Source organism: Thermobia domestica, chromosome 14, assembly GCF_964235325.1.
Source record: "Thermobia domestica chromosome 14, izTheDome1.hap1.1, whole genome shotgun sequence".
NCBI lineage: Eukaryota > Metazoa > Arthropoda > Insecta > Zygentoma > Lepismatidae > Thermobia > Thermobia domestica.
In genome coordinates this window covers 115,737,703-115,761,034 of record NC_137467.1, presented here as the reverse complement: position 1 = coordinate 115,761,034, position 23,332 = coordinate 115,737,703, and the positions used below count along the sequence as shown (strand labels likewise).

Genomic DNA, 23,332 nt, shown 5'->3' with positions numbered 1-23,332 from the left:
ATTAGACAGCAACAAATTATAATTTTCCTATTAGCTTTCGGGAACCAGAAAATTTTTTAATATTTCAAGTTGGGAAGTAAAAATTTCTGTTTCTCTTTGTGTGTGTGTGTTTGTGTGCACGTGTGCGTGTGTTTGCAGGGAACATACATCGAGTTCGTAGAGAACAAATATCCCATTCTAATATTTAAAATTTAACAAGAAATCGGAAACAAACTTTTGTGAATTTATCAATTATTTGAAAAACAGAAAATTCCACTATTTCTTCATATATAAGCCTGCCCATGTAATGACATAACTACATAAAAGTTCCTTATGCAGATTATTTTTGTAACAGAAAATAAGAAGAAATCCTTTGATTTTATTGTGTTTAACACTCTCAAACCATAATTTCAATATTGGAATTTTGTATAATCAACATCTTAGAGCAGATATTTGTATTGTAAAACTACCATTATTATGTATAAACATGTACTGGAAATAATGACGATTCGATAGAACAAGTACATACATGTATAAAAAAGAAATATATTTTTTTTATTTTGTAAATTAAAACGAAATTACTTGTTGCTTTTAGAATTCAGCGCTAATAGTGCAGCTTTTTACGCTTCTATTATTATTTTATTGGAAGAACAACTACATAAATCAGCTTGCTTGTTAGTTATATTTCACTTTCTCTTCTGAATGAATATATGAATAAATAAATGTTTATCTTCAGAAAATAGTCAGTATTTGTTTTTCATGAGTTACTTAAGCTCGAATTTCGGATAGTCAAAAATTTACAGTAGGCACTTTATATTATCTCTACTTATTTATAGATGTTGCATTATGTAAATCTAGAGAAGTAGTAAAGCTATGAGAAAACTTCGTCTTATGTGTATTAAACTGACGAAATATAATTTTGTGAGATCAAAGATGGATTCTGACGGAAGAACGCATTGAAGTTTGTGAAACATTTTTGAAGAAATGAAGAATTGTTAGATTTTCACTTCATGAAACTTTTTAAGACAATATTTATTACCAATAAATTTTACGGCTAACCAACGACGTACGAAGTGAAGTATGTTTTTATGAATCGAAAAATACGAGTATTCATCAATTTTAATAAATTTAAATTTTAAATAATAGAACGAAACATTTGTATTTACGAACTCGATGTATGTTCTCGGCTTTTTACATAGAGAGAGAGTGAGTTGAATTGAGTTGATTTTGAGTTTAACGTCCCTTTCAGCAGCGAGGATATATGAGACGGGACAAACTGCTTAACGTGGAATCCGAACTACACGAGCTCCCGCCGGGAATCGGAGGTGGTCTCTCATGCCAAAGGCACATATGCTGACCGCTTAGCGACGAAGAAGCTCGCAGAGGGGGGAGGGAGAAACACTATGCAAATTTTTACTTCCGAACTTGAAATATTAGAAAAATTTCCGGTTCCCAAAAGCTAATTGGAAAATTATAATTTGTTGCTGACTAACTTTTCTCTACAGAAATTCAATTTTGCAGCTCAATGTGCAGCTAAATATAGTGGAAAATTTTCCACCTAACATATATAACACTATATATAATATCCAAAATTATCCGGTTTATGAAAAGTTTTTTCCACTTGTTTCTACATTGTAATGAAAATTTTCCGATCTATGAATATTCCTTTCACTTGTTTCTACAGAGCAATAAAACTTTCCGATTCACAAAAAGTTGTTTTACATTTTGCTTCAAAATTATAAAAATTTTCCAACTCATAAAAAGTTCTTCGATTTTTCCATAGAAGACAGAAAATATATCGATTCATGAAAAATTGTTACGTTTGTTTCTACATAGTACTGAAAATTGTCTAAGCCATGAAAATTTTCAGATTCTTTAAACGATCTTTCATTTTTTAACATTTCCATACATGAATTGAATCAATTTTATGATTACTGAGGAATCGTTACTTGATTACTGATATTTTTTTAGAACGGAAACTTTTCCACCTCACATCACTACTTACCTTACAAAAGACGTAAGATAACGGTTATGAGTAATAATCTGTTGAGACGTAAATATAATCTTCCTATATAGTAGGAGGTATGATTTTGTTTAAATAATAGATGCATATTGAAACGTAAATTGCTGTGAAATTTCATTTCATTGTTGTAGTTGTAGGAAAGAAGATTGATAGTTGGAACTTGTGAAATGAAATTCTTTTACTTTCCTTTATATTTGATGGAAATGAGAACAATATGTTGATTGATGAAGGATCAAATATACAAATTGCAATAAGAATATATTTAATTGTATTTACATTTTAAAATTATTTACACAGCACAATGAAAATACTGAGAATTTATCAAGATTAATGACTCAAATATCTCTTGAAAGAAATCACTATTGGCAGTGCTGAAAATTCTGCCCAAACGAAGAGTCCTTAAAAACAAAGACTAAGAGATGGTTGAACTAGTCCTTCAACTGCCCTCTTGAACGGTTTCTTCTCAGAGGAATTCTTCAGACGCTTCGAGTTTTAGTCAATGCTCTTGAGGCTTTTGTTTCTACGTTTGAAGCGCCTCCCATTAAGTCCAATAATCTCAGTTTTTCTTACTGCTAGCGTTCATGTCTTATACAGTTGTTTGCATTTCCGAAGAAAGGGTGCAAAGCAAATACATTCAAATGCTAAAATGTTACTAGGTTTTCTAAAAGCAGCTCTCTGACTTGAAAATACATCTGAAGAACAGCATACTCTAAAATGACAGTCGTATTGACAATCTTAAATATTATGTTATTTGTCATCTGTACTTCTAATTAAAAGGGTACAATGAAACTGAATTCAATTATTGAGCTCGACCTTCCTCTTGGAGTATTAAAAATGTTTTTAGTTTTCGCTGTTGCAAAATTCAAAACACAATCATTATTTCAAAGAAAACCGTTACTACATGTTTACGATGTTGACCATATTTAACAATGTACTATCATACTTGCAAAATTATAAAAGTGGATTGTGGAGATCCACTTTGCAGAGAAGCAAAAATATATCTTTGAACGATGAAAATTGTTAGTTGTCGACAAACTTTTCTATGCAATCGTTGTTTAAAACTCCACGAACAATTACTACAATCGTTAAGTTTAATTCCAAAATAGAACATAATGTCTTCTAAAGACATTTCATTAAAATATCTTCCAAATATACTCAAACTTACAACATCATGGAAACTTGAAGAAATGCATTGTATAATCTGAAAATTATTGTAAATTACAAATAATACGCATAATTGGCTTCTGAAAGCGAATTTCAACTGGACCAAATAAATTTAAACATTTATTGATGATGTACTTTTAGATGATAATGCACTTCTTAATATACTTCTTCTAACTTCTATATTCACTCTCCTAGTATCCTACCCGCTCCCTTTTCATTAGAGCACATATTTTTATTCATTCTATTATTCATTTATTGTTCTTCCTTTGATTCAGTGTTTATCTTTATACAATGTTGTAGATTTCAGGCCACAATAAAATTGATTTACATATTCTTTAATAGATACATATTACAGTACTTTGAGTTAGATGTAATCTTGTAATAACTGCATTATTGGAAAGAAATAATATATTGTATTCCGAATATTGGGCGAGTCGCGACCAACAAGGGAGTCCTGAGAGGATTTTTCGTGAAATATTTGTATCAAACTAATATGTTAAATTATAGTAAACAATTTTTACATGTGTAAAAATTCTGAAATATCAAATGAAACGTTGAGTAGCTCATGTCATTTTTCACTATACGACCCCAAACAAGTTCTTGCATCCGATTGAAAGTGAAATTCGACTCAGTTTTACCATTAAGATTCTATATGCAGTATAAAACTCGTAAGTCATTTATTCTCTGAGCCTAAAAATGTTTGATCGTTTTTTGTCTGTATTCTAGATATCATTTTTCTTATGCTTCTTGGTTTCATGAATCTCAAGATAGACATATTCTGAAGAAAGATTCAGAAATCATGATAGGTACAAAGCTCTTTCGAAATTAATTTTGAATCAATTACAAGCTCAAATTTTGTACAACTAGCTTGAACCTTAGCGGAACTAATCGAAATAAAAGCATCCATTATAAATACATTTCGATGTATAAATTCCTCAAGGATATCTTAAGCACTCTTTAGGTAGTTGAAGACGTGTGCATTTAAGAACATGTCCAAATACTGAAAAGATTGAAGTCAGTGAGTGAGCTTGCTGAAAAGTACAGTGTTTTATGTTACAATGCATGTAACCTTTATAGCATCATTTATTCACAATAGACCATTCCTGTTGGGTAATGGCCGAAATAGAAGTTTGAGTTTTTAGTGCATTTTGCCAATATTCTAAATTCTCGAACGTGATGATTTGCCTGGATTGAGTGAGCTATAGTGGATCATTGCAGCTACGAACCATCTCACAGTAAATACAAACTTCTTCCTGATCTGCTTAGTGGCTAAGCGGTTAGCGTACGTACCTTTGGTGTAGGAGACTCTGGTTCGATTTCCGACGGAAGCTCGTGTGGTTCGGATCCACGTTAAGCTGTAGGTCCACGTCTCATATAGCCTAGCTCCTTAAAGGGACGCTAAACTGCAAATCAGATCAAATCAAATATAAACTTTCTGAGGACAATTAACTCTGGAAAAGTTTTAAGAGTGAAAACGCGATTTAAGCATTGGTAGAATGTGTTGGTTTTCGTCCGTTAAAAAATCATACCTATTTGCATATGGTAATGTGGTTAGAAATGGATTGTTTTCGTAGCACAAGAACAGCAGCAATGTAAATAGAATTTAAATCACCGATATTTTTATTCTCGATCAAGTTGTGTGGCGTTCTTTCATCCACGTTTCTCAATTTATACATAATATCTCCAAACGCAGTCTAATAAATAACACTAAGGTCCTCTGCAGCCTCTCGTGTTGTTTTCGTGGGTTCGCTTCCGTAATCACCTACTTTTGATTCGTTATCACCGATAGCAGAACAATGTTCGTTACCTTGTTAGTTTCCAAACACACGTCATGAATTTTCAGAGCTAACTGTCCATTGTGCATTCTCTCACACACGGCTCATTGTTTCCAGTGGTTCAGGCTCTTCTTTTTCGAAAATCGAGTTTTTGCATTATGTTCTCTCAGCCTGAAAATAGATACTTTCTTTGTCCAATACATTCCGGAAGTACAAAACTTAAGATTTTGAATGATATGTAACAGTGATATACAAAGTTTTATGTCCACAACCATGTGTCAAAGTAAATGTACCGGAAATAATATTAACAACAATTTGTTAACAGCCCAATAACTAACTAATTCTATGGCCTATGGAACCAGGAGGTTCAATGCCGCGTTCACGAAAGCTCTCCACGAACTTCTATCCTTAGCTAATTGGATACAGTTTCTACTTTGTCATCCTATCTCTGCGAGATCCATCTTAATATTATCCTCCCATCTGTGCCTAGGTCTTCCTAATGGTCGTTTTCCGACGAGTCTTCCAGTCAAAATTTTGAAAACGTTTCTACTTTCTTCCATTCTAGCTACATGACCAGGCCACCTAAGCATCCTAGACTTCACGACCCTAACAATGTTGGGTAAACCGTATAAATTATGTAGTTCCTCGTTATGAAGTTTCCGCCATTCCCCATTCCCGTTCCTCTTGGGTCCGAATATTCGTCTCAGGATCTTGTTCTCAAATACTTTCAGTCGATGTTCTTCCCTCAGAGTAAGCGACCATGTTTCGGAACCATACAGAAAAACAGGCATGACTATCGTTTTGTATATTTTAAGCTTCAAATTCTTCGACAGAATTCGCGACGACAAGAGATTTTGAAGCGAATAGTAACACGAATTCCCTGCTTTTAGTCGACATTTAATTTCTTCATGAATATGATTTTCGTCTGTTAATTTTGATTCTAAATATTTGAAAGTATCCACTTTATCAAAAGTATTATTTAATATTTTAACGCAGCCACAATTTGCCGTATTACAGCCCCGACGCACTTCCATGTATTTAGTTTTCTCTGCGTTTACTTCAAAACCCATGTCCCTGCAAGGTATTAATAAGATCTCTGCATTTCTTTCTATTGTTCTCCTATCATCCCTTACTAAATTTACATCATCAGCATATGCCATAACCTGGTGAATTCCGTTCAACTCTAGACCCTAGTTGCTATCCTTGATTTTCCTTATGGCGTATTCCAGCACAAAGTTAAATAATAAAGGCAACAACGCATCTCCTTGTTTCAGGCCATTTTTGACGTGAAAGCTCGTGGACAAAAATTTTTCTACCCGGACTTTACTTTGGGATTCATTTAAACATATCTTAATTAATCTAATTAGCTTTCTCGGTATTCCAAGTTCTGTAAGAACGTTGTATAATGTTTCTATCCTAACCGAGTCGTACGTCTTTCTAAAATCAATAAATAATTGATGTACCGGGGTATTGTATTCCCACATTTTTCGAGTATTTGGCGAATGGTAAATATTTGGTAGATAGTTGATCGATTTCGTTTAAATCCGCACTGATAATCTCCAATAATTTCATCTGCGTATGTGGTTAGTCTTGCTAATAGAATATTTGAAAGGATTTTATAGGATGTTGACAGAAGAGAAATGCTTCGATAATTATTACAGTCAGTTTTGTCGCCTTTCTTGTGAATCGGAACAATGATTGATTCTTTCCACTATTGTGGCAATTCTTCCTTGTTCCAGATAAGGAGAATGAGTTTGTGTATCTTGTTCCACAATTTTTCGCCTCCAGCTAAAATTAACTCAGCCGGTATTTCATCTACACCCGGAGATTTATGTTTCTTTTATTTCTTTATAACGATTTCTACTTCTATTCGGTTGCGTTCTGGAATATTCTGTTCTGCGGTGTGTATCTCCTTTACTCCGCGCACATTAGTTTTTGGTTGCGTGTTCAGCAAATCATCAAAGAAATCTTTCCATCTATTTAAGAGGCTATCCGTATCACTGAGAACTGTTCCGTCAGCTTTCTTTAATATATAAGCACGAGGTTGATAGCCTTTCTTAAATTCGCCGATCTCCTTATACATGTCCCGAATCTTTTTATTTTTACTATTATCTTCGAGTTCCGTAACTTTAACTTTCAAAAAATCGCGTTTCTTTGTTATAAAAGTTTTGGAAGTTTCCCGCTTGATATCTGCGAAATTTTGTGTAGTTGTTTCATTCGGATTTTGTAGCCAACGTAATTTTGCCTGTTTTCTCTTCTCTGCTAGTTTAATGCATCCCTGGTCAAACCATGGTTTGTTCCTAAATATTTACGCATGTCACAATTTTTCTATTGCTGAACTTTTAATCTTATCTCTAATTTCAATCCAAGTATCCTCAACACTAGTGCACTCCGAGTCTTCTAAAACCGAGAATCTATTCGAAACTTCAATCTGGTATTCCTCTTTTAACTGGCTCTTTTCTAATTTCTTTAAACTAAATCTCTTCGTTTACGGATATTGAATATTACCTTTATTGAACGATAATCTCTCTCATATTACTACCAGGTAGTGGTCAGTGTCACAATCAGCCCCTCTAAACGACCGGACATCAATTATGCTACATTGCCTTCTTGAATCTACTAAAACGTGATCAATTTGATTATGTGTTTTCCCGTCTGGTGATTTCCAAGTGTATTTATGAACGTCGCGATGTAGGAATATTGTACTCTTCACGATTAGGTTTTTGGATATTGCAAAGTTCAGGAGTCTAACACCGTTATCATTACTTTCCTTATGTAGACTTTCGTTTCCTATAATCGGTTTGAAAATATCCTCTCGTCTTACCTTCGCATTGAAATCCCCTAATAGAATTTTCATTTGGTATCGCGGGAGTTGGTCAAATATCCGTTCCACTTCTTCGTAAAAAACAATCTTTTATATCGTCACCCTTATCTTCAGTTGGAGCATGTACATTTACAACAATAATATCACACCATTGTCCCTTAATAGTAATAAAAGAAAGTCTGTTACTAACAAATTCAACCCATTTAATTGCTGGTAATATTCGTTTGTGAACGAAAAACCCTTCTTAACTGGTGATTTTAATTTCTTTCCCCGTAAAAGAATGTAAAATTTCCGGAATTCATAGATCCATTTCCTTCCCACCTAAGTTCCCAAACTCCTACTGGGTTCATCTTGTATTTCTCTAACTCACTCGTTACGGATTTTAACGCACCTGCCCTATAAACACTTCTAATATTCCATGGTCCAAATCTGATGTACATTTTCTTTTGTTGAGGTCGTGCCAAGTTATCAGTCCTTGTACGAGGCTTTTGTGAATGTTTCTGAACAAGTGCCTTTCTTTTTACAGGATGAGGTTGTTAGCCTTACTCAAACCCTCAAGTTGGAGGACCACTCCTAGTCGTCTGTCCGAGACTGCTTATTCAGTATATTCACAGCTAACCTCTATATCTACAGGCCTTCTTCTCAGTCCGCAACCTGAGGACGCGCCATGCAAGGTGACAGGAACCCACGTTATACGGATTAACAGCTCAATACATTGTAGTATTCTATTAGTTACGCAAATCATTAGACAATTATATAGTTGAAAGTTTCCAACAAAATTGACATTTCATTTTAATCTGCGCGAGGCATGCTATATTTAATCATGAGCCACCACTGTGTGCCACTATGACTTAAACTTTTCATCAGAACGACAGTTATATCGTGTATGTCGAACTCATCTGCAATGGCATAAACACTTTCTTCTGCATTTGATTCAATGATGGTGCAGACAAACTCACCTGAACATAACGTTGTTTTGTGCTCAGGGAACTCGTTTTACAATGTTTTCACCGGGACGAAAATTAACTCAACAACGGTGATTGTTGCGTTCAATCACCATTCCAGGCGCAAGTAAACTGTTAATGTTCATTTGTGACTTTATGCACACACTATCCCACTCTGAATTCATAAAGAGAAAGCATTCGACTTTGTGTTTTCCACGGTGCACTTTCATAAGATTCTATTCAACAACACACTTTCTCCTGACTGGCTGAATATTGCGGACAATTTGCCATACATATGCTGAGTTTCTGGCATTAAATGCCTGACCTTAGTCCATTGCTGTGTTGTGTTTCTGGGTTAAATTTGCACCAATGTGTATGCGGATATTTCATTTGCCCTGACTTAACAGAAAATACAAAAGCATTATTTAGGTCTAGCCTTAACCCGATAATAAGCAAATATTATGCAATTTGAAGAAAAATGTGCTTATAAGAAAAATGATAAAGAACTTAGAACAATGCATTGTCACTCACAGAAATAATCTTGCGACTAACTTTAATGTAGTAGAGTAGGAATGTTCTTAATTATATCCTCTAAAGTACGTATAGAAAGTAAGCACACTACGTCAGATAGATTTGCAGAGAATCTGAGCAATAATATAGTCCATACTCATCTGTATGTAAAGCAGCGAGTTCTGTGTGATGTGTAATGACGGATCGTTTTCAATTTTGTAATTTAATTTGAAGCACTAGGCAAGATCCATTTGTTATTTTTTTTAAACAAAGCTAATGCCGTTTATTTCAGAATAGCTGTTTATTTCAGAAACATTTCATAGATATAGATTTTTCAAGCTGCATCACAATTATTTTCCAATTTATAGCTCTACCTCATACATCAATAATTACATTTCCAAATAATGCTATACAAGTATCGGCAGTTTTGTAAAAAGACTTCGTCTGTCCGTCCGTCCGTTTGTTAAAAGGTTTGATTTTGAATTGAGCCTCACTATCAACACTGCGACTATATGAGATATGAAACTACATCATAAGTGGGGTCCGAACCAGGTGAGCTCCCGCCGGGAAACAAATCCAGGTCATCTACGTCAAAGGCACGTACGCTAACATCTTAGCCACGAGGGAGCTCGTCTGTTAAAATGTATCAGAGCAAAAGCTGTAAGATACATCGAGATTTTTTCTTCTGTAATTGCTTCAGTGTGCCAAGAATAGGTTTCATCTCCTCTGTTAACACTCCATTGAGACTGGAATGGTATAAACTAGCCACTTCTACGTTAATCGCCATAAAAAAAAAAGAAAAGAAAAAAACGAAAGTAACAGGTAGCAACAAGCTATTTTCTCCAAATTATTCACAGGCTCAAGTTAAGGCACCATGATTATCAGCAACACTCTAACAAATCTGGAATTGCTTTAAATTTATTATTATAACTTCAGGTTTTAATACTGATTTTCAAAGAGGACAACCTGTAAATATTATTTTTCTTCGCAATCTATTCAACGTCCCAGAATTAGTTCCATGTCCTACGTTGAATAAAATGTTAACAGAACCTTCTTAAAATTTAAATTTTTGTTTTTATTATTCCGTCAACTCATGTCAATTCCAAATGACAGGTTAAAGGATGAGTAGAAAATTGTTTTTGAAATAACATGTTGGATGCGATGAAGAAAAATTACGTTAAAAATGTCCACGCTGTTACACAACGGCACTATGCTTTCGGAAGGTTGAAATCTCCCTAACTAGTGGCAGAAATTCTGAGAATTCTGTAACTTTTCTAGAAATTTCAAATCCCCTGACTCTTCCAGGATATCTCGCTCACCTCGCCATCATGTATTGCAAGTACAGAAAGAAGTCGAAAATCCGTGCTAATTGGAACCACAGGTGGTTTGGGTTTTCAAATATTTCGGATTATCTAAAATAACCAAGAAAATGCTATTTAGGTTTAAATATACTGTACGGTATGCTCTTTTATCGATACAGTGGTTATATAGTATTGGTACATACAGTAATTACAATACCGTACGTAAGGCTACTTACTTTTAATGTTCCTGAAGAACCTGCTCGTACACTAAATTACACAGTTCTTGTAACTCACACTTAAAACTTAACCTGTTTAAGCCTAAAAATAAAATTAAAAATATGCATGACAAACAATTACATATTAATGAGCTTTTGTAAAAACACTGATTTCACACAACGCCGACGGACAACCCTATTGTTTGTTTATCGCTAGCACTAACTAGTAAGACAAACTGTAAAAAGCTCCTAGGGACCAGGTTTGGATTTTTGACGTTCGGATTATCGACGTCCTACTGTAATACAAATCTCCATAAGAAAGAGTAACCAAAAGCTTACTGTAGTTTTTATTTTTTTTAATTTTAACGCTGATCCTTCTTTTTCTCATTTCATTTTGTTTCTTCCTTCCTTAATTTTATTTTCATTTCTGGTCTCGAAGGGGGGTCCGGCCCCCCGCCCCCCTTGACTACGTGCCTACCCTCTACGCAAACCAGAAGTATTTGAAATTAATCATTTCTGGTTTCAACATTTATTGTTATACAACAGAAAGGGTAACAGATAACGACAAACGGTCCCTTGCAACCAACACAGTATCTCACAAGTATGCATAATCGCAACCCCCAACACTAAACCGAAACCAAACGTGGTTTAAATTTACAAGTACTTCTGGTTTCAAATCTAATTTTCATAGTGCAAAAACTGTAAGAAATATTGAGAAATGGTTTGTTGCGATCGAATCAGCGTCCCCAAAGTAGGTTCTACATCCTCCCTGAAATATGTATTCAAAACGTATGTGATTCAAAATACCCATTTCCGGTTTCAACATGTATCGCAGTAGAACATAAATAGTGAGCAATAGCGAGTAAGTCTAACGGCTGTTTGATATGGATTCAGTGTCCGAGGAACAGGTTCTATCTGTAATCTTATTACTCTATAAAAAGCAAAAGTTAAAGGTGTACTGCTTCAAGTTTGAGTATTAAATTCACATTGTTTGAAAGTATAGTGTGGTTTCACATTTTGAAACAAACTATTTGTTTATTATGAAATCATAAAACATAACATTACATTTTACTGCCTCAGGCTATTCAATCATTCAATTACTGTTCTGGCAAAGGAGTTCTCTTGCGTTGACATCCTTGGTGTGGAGACTTTGTGTTTGATATCTTGCAGGATTGTATGTGGTTCGACTTCCACTTGAGATCCACATGCAACCTAACCGAAGTGCTTAAAAGGGACTGCCAAAGCAAATAAATGATTTAGTATCTCATTCTATTTCTCGGTTTTTGGAAATGTTCTATTTTTTTACAGTATAAGATAGCATCGAAATGTTGCAAGTACCAGTAGTATGTATGTTACTGTTAGAAATATATGTGTCACTTTTAAGAAAAATCAAACATCAATAGCTGTAAACATATAAAAACTATCAACTGCATCATATCGGCAAGAAACAGCATATTGTTTTAATGACGTAAAGTCATTCTCTCAATTTTCTCAAAAATTAAGCATGAAAATTTACCCTCAAGCCAGTAACTTTGTTCAACTTGATGTTATTAGACAATACTAAATGAAAATTAAAGTTTTTCTGATGTACTTTTGCAACCAAAAGACGAATCTGCGATTACTTTCTTCATTTCACTTATAATTTTCTCGAAAACACCATCTTTATGTATTACGTAACAATAATACTAATAATAATTCTTTTAAATGTTTCTTTCCTGCGCTTAATGAGAATGATATCACTATAGCACTATTATATAAAAGCGTTATGCTGAATCATGTAATGATAAATTTATACATAACAAACACCGTGCTGGAGCTATTGACGAACAAGTGCTGCCATCTGTTTTGTGCTATGCAGTGTGAAGGGTGTGCTTTGCAATTGCAGATGTTCGTAAAGATTTAAGTTTCTGTTAGATTTCTGTCACTGTATCATAATTATGAGCTGTATCTCATTGGCCATATCGTATACTGTCATCTTGCTACTGCCTTAAGAAAAAGCTTGATGAGGGTACATTTCAATATTAGTTGCATCTTAATAGGTAGCGCAGTTAAATTATACATCAATTTTTAGGTTTACAAAACAAAACATTTTTCTTGACTTCTTGACTTCTTGAAAACTGCACACGAGAATTTACACTCACTTATATCGATTTACCAGCTAAATGCCATCTATCGATTACTATATATCGCAGCTTTGGACATTTTTTAAAAAAAATAAACACTGTAATATTGTAAACATTCACTAAAAATTTTCTCTCTTTTTTTTTCAATCTTCAGTAAAATGCACCTGAAGTAATCTCCCATTTATGACAAGCTGCAAATAGTTCATATATTCTAATTCTCTTTAATTGCACTTCTGTTTGCAATGACTACAATTTTTTCTGGCTTATCTTATACTATTTCTTTCTTTTTTTTGTGATAAATTGCCTAATCGGTATTGTGTATCCATATCTTGAATTCTGCTACTTTGCCAAATCCTCTTACTTTTGAATTTTCAGAATCGTAGCATTCACATGTCAACTTCAAAGAAGATAAACGTGAAATTGCTGTTGTTGAGGGCGCCCTTTCTTGGCTTCAATGTGAAGAGATAGTTTATGCATCTGTTCCAGGCAGTGTGTTGGCGATGTTCCCGAGCTCTGTGCCACAGCTTTTGGGCTACTTGCGGTAGCTTTTGTTCCTCTTAACGTGAGATAATTTGTCAATAGAGAAAAAAAGGCGTGTTCGTATTATAAAAAGTCAGTGTTAGATTATACAAATTCGGGAAAGACAGACGAAAGATACTTACCTAATGAAGGAAGATTTACTGATATCGGTAAAATATTGTTTTCTCCAAACATCCTCAGAACAGTGTTTAAAGAAATATGAAGTAACTTCAATACAATTATCTTAACAAAAAAAATATCTCACACCACTGAAGGAAAGATTAAACCCTTCAGATACGTTAAAGGGTTTACCTATATAGTACTGATATATGCAGTACTGCACACCAAAACCTTATCGAGAATTTTAATTTTTGTACTTATACAGTTTATATTATTTTTTCATCTTTTAATTCAAACTTTGACACTGGTAACCATATTTAATCTTCTAAATTTAATGTCCTATGATTATGCCCTTTAGATTAAGGGAGACGGATGATTAAGGCAAGTTAATGAAGATGGAAGAATTAGTGAAATGCCAGTGTAAAAAAAAAGGAAGTACCCCGAGAAAACCCACGTGTACTATGTTCTTCACAATGAACTTACTTGGTCCGGGGTCGAACCAGGGACCTTACACACTAGAAGTAAGCGCTCTACCACTGAGGAGCCGTCTCCTCCATTAACCATATTTAAGAGAAAACTAATAGATATTATATGAGTGATAGAAATGTGTCTTCTTTCGTGGAAAGATTGAAGAAAATTCGGTGTTTAATAAATTAGATGCTCGGGTGAACATAATGGAAACGCCACTTGTGGAGAAATTGAATTATTAGGTGGAATGGATTTTCATCAACCATAGAAGAAAAATCTTTCAGTTTTACGTCCCACGCTTATGCCGGTTAGGCTAAAGGAGACAGTGATGATGAGAAATGAATAAAATGGTGGAATGAAGAAAGTGGGAGGAAACGGGAGAACCCCGAGAAAACCCACGAGCACAGCTCAACCATAGAAGAGTATGTAAGTATTTTGATTTCAGAAATGTACCTGCAGATGGCAGGGAAAGTTGCTTGGCATCATGTGGTGCACTCTTGGCGCGCACTCTGATTGTACTTGATATAGTCTCATGCTCGCTACTCTACAATGATTGAACACCAGAGCATGTATTTTTATGTATTAGATGTGCGATCTCTAATGAACAGATTTGGTTAATCCACGTTTCACAGTTTCACGTGTCTCTCCCCTGGTGGTTTAATGGATCGAAAACAAAATAAAAAAGACACTCTCATAATATTGGACTCAAATGTTGCAAGTGTAGGGTGAGTTAAAAGTCTCTTGCCACCCCTTATAAAATGAAATTGACTTTAGATAGCCAGAATTGGTAATTGAAGGGACACGTTAGACCGAGAGTGAATCTTTAATGTGCGTATCAGGTGACCATCTTGCTGACCGCTATCATCAAAAAGTTTAAACAGAAAGGAGACCATGTGATATATGAAACAGAGGTAGAATTTTAAGAAAACCTCAATGGTGTAATGAGATTTGACATAACTGTGACAACTATTTGCCGACGTATTTCTCAAGCTGTATGAACATGGCGAAATGTATCAGGTGTGGTTGGTGCACATGTATTTTATAGGCATTGCTCCAAATTATTCAGTTTCCCAACCTTTTCGGCATATAGCATTGCCTTTAGCTGACTCCAAATGTAAAAGTTTAATTGTAATAAGTCAGATGATCTGGCAGGATATTCCACTAGCCCACATCGACCAATCTATCGGCCAGAAAATTGTTCAGCCAGGTATTGACGAACTACCAGTCTATAATGAACTGGCGCCCCATCATGGTTGTAAAATGAGGGGATGTTGCCATCTGGGCCAACACTAAAGGAATAGTTCAGCACCTGGAAATAAAATATAAAGTTGAGTTTCATGTGATTACAAATTCAAAGTTAGTATAGTATATCTGCTAAATCTGTTTACACTATTGAGTTTCTCTTAAAATTCTAACCCTGTTTCATATTTCACATGCCCCATTCCCATTTAAACAAGAAGGTATTAATGATGTATAAATAAATATATATTTCTATTGATACTCAAACGAGCACCAACATTTGATTTTAAAAAAGTCTCTGCAAGATATGGAATAAGTGTAGAAAAATTTGAAATACAAATCCATACAAACTGACCTATAAAGTATAATGCATTGAAGAACAAACTGTGTTTATATGTTGACATTAAATAGGAAGACAAACCAAAATACTATACTGGAAATGGTATGAATATTAATGTTTGCTCTGAGAATATGCTGATTTTATACCAGCATAGTATTTAAAATATACATCAAGAAAATCTATTGCAATATTATTTTCCTATAGTAAGTACTATATTATTACGTGTATTGCAAAAAGTCGTATTTCACGAATTATTTTACAATACTGTTAACTATGCATGACTTCCTTCTCATACTATAAAATTATTACATTAAACGCACTGTTTACTGGAATTTAGCTATATCATACAGTACTTACTTATCACCCAATTTGCATTTGTATTGTATCTTCTTCCGCTGCACATAACTTTAAAATAACAAAGGCGTCTTTCTTATAGATGTTCTTTTTCATATTTTAACCGCTTAACTTACAATTTTCTTCGCAAAAGTTGTTCCAAATTTTATATTTTTTTATTGGTTGTTTTTTTGTACGTTGAAGGTAGAGGTACGTGGAAGCAAAACATTACTAAAACTGTCTAAAATTTAGGCCCGAATTAGGCACTTGAAAATCACCCATTTTAAAACCACGAATATATTCGTTCGTAATAAAAGCAGACGTATCTTATTGCTAGTCTTACTTTTTTGAAAATCTTTTTTGTACATGAAGTGACAACGAATCTTTTACAATGTCTTATTCAGTTCGTTCAATTTATTTCAACTACAAGCTGATCAAAATTGAGATTTAAATTTTCCCTCAAGAAATATTAAAACTCGAATATTTGCGTTTCACAATAAACATTACCAAATTACACTAGCATCTTGAGAAGACAAAACAGTGGGGAAAATGAGTACAGTATAAGTAGATATTCCATTTAATCTACTACGAATTTTTGTATTCCTTTTGCAAAAAATACCATTATTTCAAAAAGAAATAACAAAGGATTTCTCGGTATAATGTAGATATGCTATTTCAGTTCCTTCATTTCGTCAATTAGCATTGGCCTCCAATGCAAAATATTAGCCGAAAATAGTTAAATGAATCTTACCCAAGGGGGCCGATCCAGGGGGTTGGGGGCCGGGGGCTCCGGGCCCCCCAAATCTCATGTGGGCCCCCCTAGTGTACTTATGAATATACAATATTTGGCATAATTTGAATGCCATTTGTCTTAACATCCTCATATATATACACCTTCTGCTTCTGAGTGCCCCCCAAATTTACAGAGAAATCGGCGCCCTTGATCTTACCCACATCTACCGGACACCCATATACTCACCTACGTATGGCGAACGTAAGGAATCGCAGTTTAAATTTATATTCAGATATTTTTTTTTTTGCACGAATATATTCGTGATCATAATTTTAAGGAAAAAACGTAATAATTCGTGGTTTTAAGTTAAGCGGTTAATATTCACTATCATGGTAAGGTGGACTCTACATACATATTGTATCAATTGCAATTATATATGTGCAATTCACGAATATATTTTAAAAAATCATTCTTTATACTATCCAAAAACGCATAATTGTTAAATCTTATATATGGCAAACACGTTGAGAGCATAATTATTAATACTTGCAATCAGTGACACAAACAGTATTCTATCAAGGAGGGAATTTAAACAACAATAATATAACAATTTGTGTCAATTATTTTCGAACATAAACTAGTCTTAGACATGACACGCGCTATACAATAAGGATATATATATATAAAATTCACAATAATAGACACAAGCATATCAAATATAGCACTCGGTTCTAATTGTCCAATATGATTAAACACATTTAAGCTTTATTTACAGCTGAAAATACTAATTTTTCATTTTACATATAAGTGCAGAAGAATTACAGTTTTGTTACTACAAGAATTAACTAACAGAAACCGCAAAATTAACTCAAAATAATTTTCTATTCCAACCTCGTGATCAGGATATAGGGTTGAAATTTTTCAAGTAAATTTAGTTGACTCCGTGTTTGGCAATCTGACGCTGGCTCGCAAGACTCACTTGCAGATATTTAATCAACAGGGATTATGTCGTTTCCAGATAAAGTAACTTCCCTCATAGGAACAGGTGTTTCACCGGAAGGCCTCATGGACTTCATGCAGACAGTTTATTGGATACATCTCTCGTTTGCTTTCAATTGCAAATTTCCTACTGATCTTCATCACTTCACCCTGGTACTAACAAGTTAATCTTCATATACTGCAAATTTAAAATAATTATAAAGTAACGAAAACGAACAATTAAGCTATTCAGTCCAACCTGTATAACATGTAGAAAAATAATATCATTGACTGTAACATATGTAACTAAGAATATATATTTTCTTAAACAAATATCTACATATTTTAAAGGCAAAATGAAGCTTCGTATTGAAACAAAAATGTGTATGTATGGGAGTGAGCACAGTGGCTCAGCACTAGAGGGCTCACCTCCGACGCATGAGGTTCCTAATTCGATTCCAGCTCTCCTTAAGTGGGCTTTATACTGGACAAACACCGTGTGTGGAATTTTCCAGGTTCTGACATTTGCTGTTATTTCCGCCATTCCACCGTTATCATCCAACTCATCATCACTTTTTCTCTTTGCCTCAGTAAATAATCGTGTGATGTCAAACTAAAAACAATATATAATGGTCAAAGTTGTCATTGAGTTGAGTTGAGTTGATTTTGAATTTAACATTTCGTTCAGCAGCGAGGCTATTTGAGACGTAGACATACTGATTAACGAGAAATCCGAAGCACATGAGCTCCCGCCGGGAATCGAACCCGGGCCTCCTATGACAGAGGCGCGTACGCTAACCGCCTAGCCACGAAGGAATGTTGGTTCTGAAAGGACAAGGGATTTACCAGGACATTCGTAACACTTCATTGATCTGTAGTAATCACTTTTCGTGTTTATCGTTCTCAGAAAGAAATATTACAGTATTTGTTGAACAAAGTTTGGGTAAAGGAATCGGTGGTGTAGTGGTAAAGTACCAGATTTCCAAGCGGAAAATCTTAGTTCGATTTCCCACCAGGAAGTATAACTTTTTGACATAAAATAATGGCTGGAAACAGAGATGTATCTCCTGTTGGAGAACTTACAAAGCATCACTGACGAGAACTCGAATAAACAGTGTGTGCGTTCTTCATCATATACTGTAATGATAAGTATGTTTTATATTTATATTCGTCTCTCTCTCTCTTTCTTTCTTTCTTGACGTTTCCCTATCCTGTCGTTGCATTTTTCACTTCTCCCTCTTCTCTCTCACGTACACACGCACTTCATGTGCGTGTGCGTGTTCCAAAGTTAAAACGGAACAAGAGACCGATAGACCTGGACTGGAGAATGTAATTAACTGGCAACTTCAGCGTCGAGCTTTTCGTGCTGTGGGCATAACATCTCCAGTCCTGGTCATCTCTGAAAGAAATACTGTTTAAACGCAAGGGAATAAGCCAAATATCTTTTTTATTATCTGGTTTATCGAGCCTCAATCGAATTACCTTGTCACTACGGGTTTGAATTCTCGACCCAGTGGTGGTCCATAAGCTAACCAACATCGTCCGACTGACACTATGATCCGTTTGAGCTCTAGCGTGTTCATTCTATCTGTGCAAATTACAACGTTATATCCGCTAGAGATGAAAGTGATGTTGGATGTTCAGGACAGATAAATCTTCGGAAAAGACTAGAAAGTGGCAACCTCTTTGGTTAGTTGAAAAGAAAATTTTATTTATACTAGTTCGACACAAATTTGTTTCCATCTTATAATTCAATGTGATTTATTCACGTTGAAATTTGAAACATGAAAGGTCCACTACATCTATAAGGAACATCCAATTTTCCATTTGAACAATTGTAACTTTTCATTATGATGCGGTTTGGACTTTTAATATAAGATATTTCTGATAAAACTTTACCAGTAAAATAGCACTCATTCAATTTGATCTTTTTTCTTTTCGTTTCTTTCTTCTTTTTTGTTCACTTTGCATTAGTAGTCTGGAATGGAAGATATGACATAACTACCTACTTACCTACTGGGTTTATTAAATGTGTTTCCATCAGTACGTCCAATGAACACTACCGAATTTACAACCGGGCCACGCGAAAACAAAGCATGTTTTAAACTGTTGACATTATCTTCGATGTGTCTGTGAGATCTACAGTTCTACTGGAAATTGAGTATACTATCCGGTTTGATAGTGACTTAATGAATGTTTCGAGCATCCTGAATATATTCGAATAGTCATGAAAAAATATATAAAAACAAACGTTATTTCTATATCACTGTTGGACTTCTGGTAACTGAACTTTATAGTGTTAGGTTCTTTTCTTACTACGTTTAAAATTCCACATTTTTATCTGTTCTCCCTTTTCTTTTTCTTTTTCTCTCGCCTTCTCTTTCTGTCTCATTTTTGAACTTCTGTGTAATAGACATCAATTGGTTTCAATTTTCCATTGTGTGTGTTTCAGTTTGTCTCTAAATAAACCCTTGAATCTTGTTTCGTCTCAGTTTTGTTATTTCATTTTATCGATACTAATACATGTGTAATTTGAAATTAGGTAATATGTTAGATATACCACCAACAACTGACCTTTGCCTTTTCTTCATTCGCTTTCAACTCAGTGTGAGGAAAATTGAACACAGACCTCCACAAAAAGCGACAGAACATTCTTCGTTCCCTTTATATATGTGGCTCAACAAATCGTATGTACAGTATGTTTACTTGTATTATTTACTGTATCACTCAATGTAGTCGAAATTGATCTTTCTCCCCAATAGAGTATAAGTGTTAAGGTGCTACTTTCAAAGTTGATTTGCCCCTCAAACTTAAGGAACATAAGGTGTCCTATCTTTTCCTAAATTACTAATATGTAAAATGAGAGTAACTACATTGAACTGTTATGTGGGTAATCCTATTTTGTTTTGACTTTTCTGTGCATTTTATTTTTACAGAGTTTGTATAATATGCTTGGTGAAGCATACTACAGGTTACAGAGATACGAGGAAGCTGAGCGATGGTTCAAAGCTGCTCTTCAAGCGAAACCTGATCATGTGCCAGCACATCTTACGTATGGGAAGATGCTTGCAAAAAATGTAAGTATATCTTCTTAAGTATTTACTTGTTTATAATGTTTTCATTTTGTATTTGTAGCTATTGTAAAGTTAATTCTGATATTCAATACAACACATACTTAATTAAACAGGCTTATTATTTCACAGAGTGTTTACTTATTTATATCCAACCAATTTGACAACGCTACTGTCACACCTGTATTTGCGTTAGAAATGAAACCGGCGGCGATAGCAGTGTGGTGTCTCAATTTGTAGATGAAAGAATGTTGCGCAGGTGCTAGGAAATATCGCTGTATTGTTATTGGGATAATAATTGGCCATCATTTCTCTTGTTATTGTTGCATATTTCCGGGAATCCACTATGGTTCGTATTTCCAGGAATGCATCATGATCGAATCTACCGGAAAAATCTCCTATTTGTATGGAGCCAAGGAGAACGAGGTATGAATTCTTATGGACAAAGTGTCGAGCTATACCTCAAATTATCCCTCGATTTTAATCATGACATGGAAAAGGAAACGAAATTCCGTTTTATTACCTTTCACGACATTCCTGTAAAATGTCTTGACCATAGTCAAATGGACTTCTGTCCAGTTAAAGTCTGAAGTCGATGTCACAACATTGCCGAACGTACCATGACTGATCTGTGTTAGGATTGGGATTGAATCCCTATAACCAGGATCCGCTCGGGAGAGTAATACTCCTGGAAGTAAGTTTTTTTCGCCTCTACCCTAGCCAGCTGTTTTAAGTTGGTCACAAAATTTATATCATTGGGCTCAAGGTGGAACAAAACGAGCCCTACGGGGTTGTAACCCGTTCCTACCACTACTACTACTACTAGTACTCCTACTCTTATTCTTCTTCCACCTCTTCCTCCTTCTCCTACTACTACTACCACTACTTTTACAACTACTACTATTACTTATCTGCACAAAAGAAAGTAAATCACTTTTTGAGTATTATTTTCATCTTATTTCAATGAATAGTGTGTTATGATTTTTTTTAAATAAGAAACGTTCCTTGCGCCGGGTTTGAACTCACGACAAAAGCGATTTCCGTTACTTTTCCTCTTCCTCCTCCTCCTACTACTACTACTGCTTTTAGAAGTACTACTACTTATCTGCACAAAAGAAAGTAAATCACATTTTTTAGTATTATTTTCACCTTATTTTAATGAAAAGAGTGTTATGAAAATTTTTAAAAAATTAAAAAAACGTTCCTTGGGCCGGGTTTGAACACACGCCGAAAGCGATTTTCGTTACTAGCCCGTAGAGGTAGGAAGCTTGGCCACGAGGACCGACAAAAAGGAGCGTTTGATTTATTCTATATGTATGCTACGTGGCAAGAAACGGATAACGCGAACCAATCAGAACCATGTATTTAGTTCCTACTTCCGGGAGTATTACTCTGTCGACCTAGTCCTCTATAACCGTGTCCAACGTAGATTGATGCAATTAAAAACTGCGATATTGAACAATGACTATAATACTGGCGGTACATAAAACACAAGCTGTGACATATATATATATATATATATATATATATATATATATATATATATATATATATATATATATATATATATATATATATATATATATATATATATATATATATATACCTTGAAGTTCGATGATATATATTTTCTTCCCCAATCAGTTTCTTGTAGGAGGAAGCAACAAGAAAAAAACAATATCTAAATGTTAAATAGTTAATATTCATAGACAGTAACTAAATGTTAAATAATTAGTCGGTAGAGACTGCATTTTTATGTAACATCAACCCCTAAAAATATATACTTCAATATGTAATAAAGATGTCTGAAATACGTAAAAATTGTAAATGCATAGTGAAATATATACTTTAAGTATTTATTTTTAACATTAATTCCTATTTGCTTTTAAGCTTCTTTTCTCACAAAGAGATATGCTTATTTTAAAACGTCGTACACAAATTCAAAGTGTTCTTGATCTTCTGCAGTGTACATTTAGATACTAACTACAGTTTTAATATATTTAATTATTTATTTTACAATATGTCACCACCAGGTACATTTCAAAATGTTCAGAAATAAATGTTCATTGCCCAGTCTCAAAAACATTTACAAAAAATCAAGTTACCTTTAATCGTGGGGCAAACAGTATTTGAATATGTTCTATTATTTAACTACCATTAGATCACTATGTGCAGTTCCAAATGTTAAGAAGTGAACATTAGTCGCCAATCAAACAATATATTCTTTACACAGAGAAACTTCCCTCCACGTCGCAAGAAGTAACCGGACCATACTTCAGGAGGTAAAATAATTTCCAGGAACTACTTGAAATTTTGGTAAGGTGGAAGCCGAGAAAATGATATATACCACTCTCATATTGCTGCCATAATCCATATTTTTGTCAGTAGTTTGTCTTAATTGAACGACTCGAGAAAAAGCAATGGTAAGAGACATATTCTGTCTCGAGTAAACTGGAAAAAATGTTCAGCATTGGTATACAACATAATACAATACATTACAATACAACACAATGATACATGTCAAACAAGCTTCCCTGCCATTTGTAGGTACATTTTTGAAATTAATCTACCTACATATGGTTCTGTTGTTCGATCACAATCCATTCTACCTAATAACTCAATTTCACCGGAAGTGGCGCTTGTTATTGTCTTCTCCCGAGCTGCTCAATTATT

The 23,332-nt window shown here is 34.4% G+C and overlaps 1 protein-coding gene across 1 annotated transcript in view; it reads left to right on the top strand.

Moving 5' to 3' along the window:
• Positions 1-23,332, top strand: part of LOC145670291 (protein O-mannosyl-transferase TMTC2-like) — a 700,866-nt gene that overhangs the window by 535,846 nt on the left and 141,688 nt on the right. Inside the window, exon 6 of the mRNA XM_081738753.1 lies at positions 20,525-20,665. Coding sequence (XP_081594879.1) covers positions 20,525-20,665 — 141 coding nt within the window. The remainder of the gene's footprint in view (positions 1-20,524; positions 20,666-23,332) is intronic.